This window comes from Tetrao urogallus (genome assembly GCF_951394365.1).
Source record: "Tetrao urogallus genome assembly, chromosome: 8".
In the NCBI taxonomy this organism is placed as follows: domain Eukaryota; kingdom Metazoa; phylum Chordata; class Aves; order Galliformes; family Phasianidae; genus Tetrao; species Tetrao urogallus.
This window is the reverse complement of record NC_136821.1, coordinates 11,537,367-11,544,731: the sequence shown is the minus strand read 5'-3', so window position 1 is coordinate 11,544,731 and position 7,365 is coordinate 11,537,367. Positions and strand designations below refer to the sequence as shown.

General features: G+C 39.3%; 1 protein-coding gene across 1 annotated transcript; it reads left to right on the top strand.

The window, feature by feature from the left end:
- Positions 1–512: 512 nt before the first annotated feature.
- RALB (RAS like proto-oncogene B) lies at positions 513–6,413 on the top strand (the record flags this gene model as incomplete). The annotated part of the gene is made up of 4 exons (XM_079538772.1): positions 513–626; positions 1,863–2,071; positions 4,267–4,444; positions 6,294–6,413. The coding sequence occupies 4 exons, from the start codon at positions 513–515 to the stop codon at positions 6,411–6,413; spliced, it is 621 nt and encodes a 206-aa protein (XP_079394898.1).
- Positions 6,414–7,365: the final 952 nt, after the last annotated feature.

The following is a 7,365-nucleotide window of genomic DNA, read 5'->3' as shown; positions in this document are numbered from 1 at the left end:
AAAAGATCAAAAGTCACTTTCATAAGCAGATCTAAGGTATAGCTCTGTTAGTAGGTTGAAACTAAGCTGTATCAACTTTAAAGAAATATTTTAGAAAGGTGTAAAACCTTATAGTAAGAGAGAAGAACACAACTTCCTGTTAGTACGAGTGTAGTTTCCTTTAGAAACTTCTCTAGGTGGCAGTCACATGGGATGGGTTTACAAACAAAAGCAGCTTGTTTAGTTAGTGTGTGGCTGTGAGAAGCCTTTGAGCTTTCTATTATTCCTGACACAGGGAGGGCATTTGTCCTAATACAAGATATTAGGACAAATACTTCTGTTCTGGACATGGGTCTAGACTTCATTTCCAGTGCATGGGGATGACCTGTTCTTCAGGCTTCCTGATAGGGTTTTAATCTGGTCTTTCCACAACAGTGAGATGCTTTACCTGCATGGTACCACTGTGCCACTGATGTTTTTCTTTCAGCAGGTCTGATTGGTTGTCTGGTACTTCAGTGGTGGCAGACAGGGCAATGGCTGCCAGCAAGGGCAAGAACCAGAGTTCCTTGGCACTCCATAAAGTAATCATGGTTGGTAGCGGAGGTGTAGGAAAATCTGCGCTCACTCTCCAGTTCATGTATGATGAGGTAAGTAGCTTTGGTTTAGCTTTTCTGAGTCTGAATGGGTACAGCTTACTAAATGCTTGTGGTGGGGGCAAAGGGACTGCATCTAAGTAGGAAAAGGTCTAGTGACTAGCCAAGAATAACAGAGGAATCTGACAGGTGCCCTGTAGGAGCACTTCTGGCCAAGAGTGGTGGGATTGATTCTTTCTAGTGAAAGATTCAAAATGTGCCAGTGATTGAGTGTGTGCAGAGCCCGTTAAAATTGAAATTCATTTGATTGCCGTTTGTTTTAGGCCAGGTAAGGTTGAAGTCAGAAGTTAGCATTCTGTCTTGCTCTCAACTACATGGAGCAGTGTGCGTGCTTAGAGTTCTTCCATACTGATGTATGGAAAGCTAGATCAGGCAGTCCAGATTAACATAATTGAACTCATGATTTGCTAATTTAGAAATTGGCCATTATTTGCAGGCTGTCCAAACATACTGCAGTGATGTATCTGAACAGGCCCCATTGTTGAGGGGAGATGGCCATAGGTACTGTTGTGGTACCTATGCTGAGATAACTCAGTGCATCAGCTGGCTTGAGTTTGGCGTAAGGAAATCAGTGGCAATACCAGCTTGAAAGCATGAACTTTCTGCTACACCTCCTCTAGCATGGCTCATAGAGAAACTCAGTCAACTTAATCAGGCTTATGGCACAACCTTCTGTTAGTCGTTAAGATTAAGGAGCCTTATGCTGGGCGTGTACTGTCAGCATAGAATTACAAGTGGAATTGTCAGTGGCTTTGTGTGTTTGGTCAGTATTGAATGTGTTTAACTACATGCTCATATAATTATGGAGCAACTTTTTATGTTCAATGACTGGCTGCTGTCATCTGGGCTTGTTGAAACTATGGATAGTTGTGACTGAAGTACAATCAGAAATGCTTTGTTCTTGAGGTGGGAGATCTAGATAATGCAACCTGTTCGTGAGTTGGTAGCTTACACTATGTCTTTGTCCCTTAAATTGTGCTGAAATTGCTGAACAGTATTTTATTTAGGAAGACAGTTTTTCTTGAGTAGGCAGATTGGCTCTTTGATGTATTAAGTACTTAAATAGCTTGCTTTTTATAGAAAAAAAAAAAAAAGTGGCGGAACTTAGTAACTGACTGAATTATGATGAGGCTTTCAGGAATTTAAGTGTCACTGAAGTGGAAGAGAGTGGATATAGGCAAATAGTGAGGCCTTCTGACAATAATTCTAAGCACTAATTTCTATCTTCAGTTTGTAGAAGACTATGAACCTACCAAAGCTGACAGTTACAGAAAGAAAGTAGTTCTAGATGGTGAAGAAGTTCAAATAGACATTCTGGACACAGCTGGACAGGAGGATTATGCTGCAATCAGAGATAACTATTTCCGCAGTGGGGAAGGATTTCTTCTAGTCTTCTCAATAACAGAGCATGAATCCTTCACAGCTACTGCAGAATTTCGGTAAGCATTCTTCCCACAGGCAAGGGGATATGTTTGGTTTCTATTCTACTCTGACAGTTCTTCATAAAAGCTGTAGCTCTTTCTCTTTTATCCATTACTGTTTGGTCCATGAAAGTGACAATACAACCATTTTGTTCTTGGTAACTAAAATAACAGATTCTTGGACTCTTAGAATTTATGTATTCAAGCCAGTTTTCAGTCTTTGTGGATGTGGAGTTTATGTGAGAGCAGTAGTTCTGGAATTAAGTCTGCCTTTTGGCCAGGTTTCAGACACTGTTGCTTACTGCTAGAAGCAGGTGCTCTAAGGGAGGGAGGGATTAGCCTCCACACTCAGGTATGGATTGGTGCCAAGCGAGGGTTGGCAGCTGAGCAGCACTATTGTAGGCAGACATGTTCCTAGAAAGACACACAGTGGTGGTAATGCTTCTGTTTTTTGTTCTCAGGATTAGTAATTCTAATGTAAAAATCAGTTCCAAACTGAGCACAGAAACTACTTCTGTACTGTAAAAGAGTTTTGACCAACTGTTCTGGTCCTAGAGCTTATGTATTCAGGTTCTTCAGGGCAGATGTTTTGGCTTTTTTTTTTTTTTTTTTTTTTGCTAATAGCTGTTGCCTCAGTGTAGAAGACAATCCAGAGATTCCTTAAGAGTTCTGTATGCTCCTTATCAGTCTGATTTGTTTTCACTTTGCTTTGTTGAAACAAGATTAACAGACAATCAGCACTTTAAATTTCTGCTTACCATGCAAGGCAGGCAGTTATTTCCAGGATATTATAATAGCTGTAACATTTCCTTCACATTCTAGGACTTCCGTCCAAGTTCTTAATTTATTTTACCATTCCAACAGTAATGGGGAACTGCATAGTTACTTAAGAGTGTTTGTCTTGTATGTGACGAAAGGGTGATAGTCACAGGGGACACAACGGGAGCTGTTTTGTTTGGTATGCTCCGTTTGGAGCATGAAAGGAATGAAACAGCTGAAGTGGTGTTAGGCTGAAAGTGAGTCCAAAGACTTTTCATAATGGAAGATGGAAGGGAAAAGTCAATACCAATCAAGCAGGTACAAAACTAGATACTTCTAGTAGTACCAAGTCTGACTCTTGGCTTGGATGCTTGACTGAAATAAGGATAAACCCAAGGCTTAAGGATTTAGATGAGAAGGTGTAGAGGTATATTTCTTGTTGATGTTTCTTATTAGACTTCTGTAAGTGGATTAACAGTGTGTTGGTTGAATATTCCAGCACATCCAGAGGAATGAAAAAGCAATGCTAATCTTCAAGGTGAACAAAAAGGATGTGAAAGCCTTGAGATGGAGAATGTTTTTTCTGAATGGTTCTGAATTGAACGAAATGGAAATAAGTTAAATGGGGTATTTAGTTGAGAGGAGATGTAAGAATCAGTGGTTTGAAAAAAAAAAAACACTTTTTCAGGAAGAAGGGAAAATGGATAGCCTAAAAATAACTGCATACTGGTATGACACTTCCAGAATTCTAGATGGACAGCAGCATGTGTCAGTCTAGTTTCAACCTGTTTTATTCCAGTAATAGTACAGGCTTTGAGACTTGCATATAGCATTGTGCTCACAGTCTCCTTTCTCAGGTGCTGATAGGTCCTTCTTGAATGGGAAAAGGATAGCAAGGTTAATATTGATCAATTTTTTTTCTTAGAAGGCTTTGAAGGGGGAAGACTTGCTAACCCTTCAGTGTAGTATTGAGCTAGTAAATAATGACTGCTGTAGCCATTAAAAATAATCTTTGTCAGTTACTTCTCCTGTTCTTAACCTACTACTTTGACGAAGTCTTGATGCTGCCTGGACCTGTACTGAGATAGCGTAAAGACTTGAAATTGAGGGTAGTAACTAAACACAAGGCTGAAATCTGGCGAACTTGTGCTTTTTTTGCATTCAGATGTGAACTCCTATTAAGTTCTTCTGCTGCATTACTTTTCTTCTAAAGCCAGGGTAGCAAAACTTCTAACTAAATGGTGAAATAGCCTTCCTGAAGATGTAGCTTTTACTTAGTGTGAAGCCCATGGTGTTAAACTTAAAACCACTTCAACTGTATCTGGCTGTTTGGGGACTGACTTAAGTAGTGTGCAGAATGCTAGTAGTGTGCAGACCACTTGATGTATTCATCTTAAGAGTAGGGTTTTTGTTAATATCACTAATGTGCTTATTTTTAATACCCGATGCATTAGGGAACAGATCCTGCGTGTGAAGGCTGAAGAAGATAAAATACCTTTACTGGTAGTAGGAAACAAATCTGACTTGGAAGAGCGCCGACAAGTGCCTGTAGAAGAGGCTAGAAGTAAGGCAGAAGAGTGGGGTGTGCAGTATGTAGAGACCTCTGCCAAAACTAGAGCAAATGTAGATAAGGTAAGACAAATAACTTGTTTTTACTACAGTTAAACTGGTACTGCTTGCTTAACAGCTGAGTGAATTCTTGACTCTTGCTGGAACAAAAGCAAATCCACGTTTGGGCTTCCAAAAGCATAGGTTATCAAAAGAAGTAACTTAATGGAATGTGTGTGCTGAAGTAAATACATAGCTTGGGCAAGTACAAGTTAACAGTGTTGTTTTAACTGTTTGTACCTGAACTAGCTTTTCAATAAAGCCTGTTAGCTATAGTTGAACGGTTTCCATCCTTCCTTGCAAAGCTGTGTAACGTGGTTGATGTTAAAAACTTGACTCTTGCATTCTTGTCAAGATTATTCTGAATTGACCAAAAACTCTTCTTGTGGTGTTCCTGTCCTGTTTTGATTTGCATGTGCTGGTCTAGGACAACCATTCTTGAAGTGTTTCTGCTGCTGCTTTGACTAAATATTGATGGGGTATTCCTAATGAGAAATAAATTCACTCAGCAGGAGAAATCAACAGTTTCAAATCTCCCTTTGTGTAGTTAAGCAGTTTATTGAAGAGAGTACCCTTTTACTTCCATATTCTTCGGAAGATGCCCCTAGGCTTAGTGTTGGTCCCTCTTAAGAGCTAAGGGATGTAGTTGAGTGAAATGTGCATTTGTTCTCAGGTTACAAAGTGTAAGGTGCTTTTTTCCTTGGCCAAAGGATGTATGTAGCTTGTTAAGCTCTAAAGGCAAAGGTGTTACAGACAGTTTCTTAATCTTTTAGTCCATTAGCTCACTAACAGAGGTGTGATTGGTCCATAAGTTACCTAGTAGAAGCTTATTTATCATAGTGTTGATTTGAAGCAGTGTATGGAACTGTTGAGTTGAGACCTTTTCTTCATAGATGATACAGAATCCCAGAATTGCAGGGGTTGGAAGGGACATCAAGAGATCATTGAATCCAACCCCCTGCTAAAGCAGGATCCCTGCAATAGGCCACACAGGTGGGTGTCTACATGGGTCTTGAATGTTTCCATAGAAGGAGACTCTACATCCTATCTAGGTAGCCTGTTGCAGTCCTCTATCACCCTTACCATAAAGATGTTCTTCTGCATCTTTGTGTGGAACTTCCTATGTTCAAACTTTAGGCCACAGCTCCTTGTCCTATGCTACACGCCACTTAAAAGAGGCCTGTTTCTAAGTATCTCAGATCTGCATAGTTCCCTGTTTTCCCTCATACAGTTATGCTTCTTAAACAAAGTTGTCTTATAATATTGATTTTTTTTTTCTTTTTCCTAGTAACTCTGTAAAACAGCTATTCCATCTGGTGGTGTCTAGGACCTGTGTGGGTCAAGTTATTAGGATTTTTGTGTGAAGGCATCAGAATAATGACTTTCTGAGAATCTTCTATGCAGCAGGACTTCCTGTACCTGATACTGCTACTCTGAATGCTGCAGCTCTTTTTAATTATAAAACAGACAGAATATTATGCAGCAGGATATGTGCTTGTAACCACATGGGAAGGACCAAACTAAATATTTTGGTTAATGAGAGTTATTTGCTGGGAGATGCTTGCTAAGCACAGAGAAATATTATCTTGAGTTCTGAATGCTACTTTTGTGCAAGAGCAATATTCAACAAAAAGCTCTTGAAACAGAGCCGTTGAATGACTTAAGTTATGATAGAGTCATGGAATAGTCTTGCTTCTTGCCACTGCTTTAGGTACCATAATTCTAATCTTGAGTTTGTTGCTGGGGTACGTGTCCAGATTTTATTCTGCTCTAGGTACTTTGTTGTGCTACGTCACTTATGTGCCCAATACAGTAGTCTGTATCTGTTTTCAGGTGCCAGAACTTGTTTAATCTTTTTGTTTTTCCCCTCTAGGTATTCTTTGATTTAATGAGAGAAATCAGAGCAAAGAAAATGTCTGAAAACAAAGACAAGAATGGCAAGAAGAGTGGAAAGAACAAGAAAAGCTTTAAAGAAAGATGTTGCTTACTGTGATGCTTGGAGACTGTGTATATCTATCTACAAATGCCATGGATAAGATACCACTAAGGATATAGGGCTGGATTCATGAAAGGAAGTCTGTATTGACTCCCTTATCTTTTGCTTTGCATATCATACCTTCAAAATGTGAAAACAACTTTGAAACCATTTCTGGTATCCAACAAAACCTATGCCTACTTAAACTGAATTATCTCTGTCTTCCCAGTGTCTTTCAAAACTAGAAACTATAGAATGATTGTAGTTCTGAAACCTCAATTTGGTTATACAAAGTTCTTTTATATTAACTTCCTGGTTTAATGTTTCAGAATACGTTTCTTGAACCTCTCCTGGCCTTAACAAGCACAGCTGTTCAGGTTCAAACAGTTTTTTCACTGTTGCTCTTATTAATGTTGCAAACTGCAGAAAAGCTGGATGACAACTAGTCAGAGTTTCTCTGTCTTCTGTTAGTGGTTACTGAGTTGTTAGATTGAAATTTGCTGGTTTCCTTCTTACGCTCCACGTAAATAGCAACTGACACTTGAGTCAACTTGAAACAAACTTCCTTCCATGTTCTGTTCAGTCAATATGGCGTTCATGAATCAAGCCTTAATTTGGACTTATTTAGGTAATACAGAAAAGATACTTAAATATTGGCATTCCCTGATGTTCTGTCTTCTCATCCTTAAATTAGAGTTATGGGATGAGAAAATGCCTAAGCTTTTCATCAGAAGGAATAGTTGCCACAGTCTCCTAGAAGTGCTGTCCTGGATTTCTTCCATGTATTGTGGCTATTATGCTCATTCTGCATTGGTCATTCATCCCCTTCCTGGTACTGGAACAGTGAAAATCAGTGTTCATCAGTTCTGTTTATATTGGAGAATGTGTAATATGTTGGAAAAGTGGGAACATCTGCATCCATTTCCTGCTGAAAATGAAAGCTGAGTAAGGATGGCTCACATCACAATCA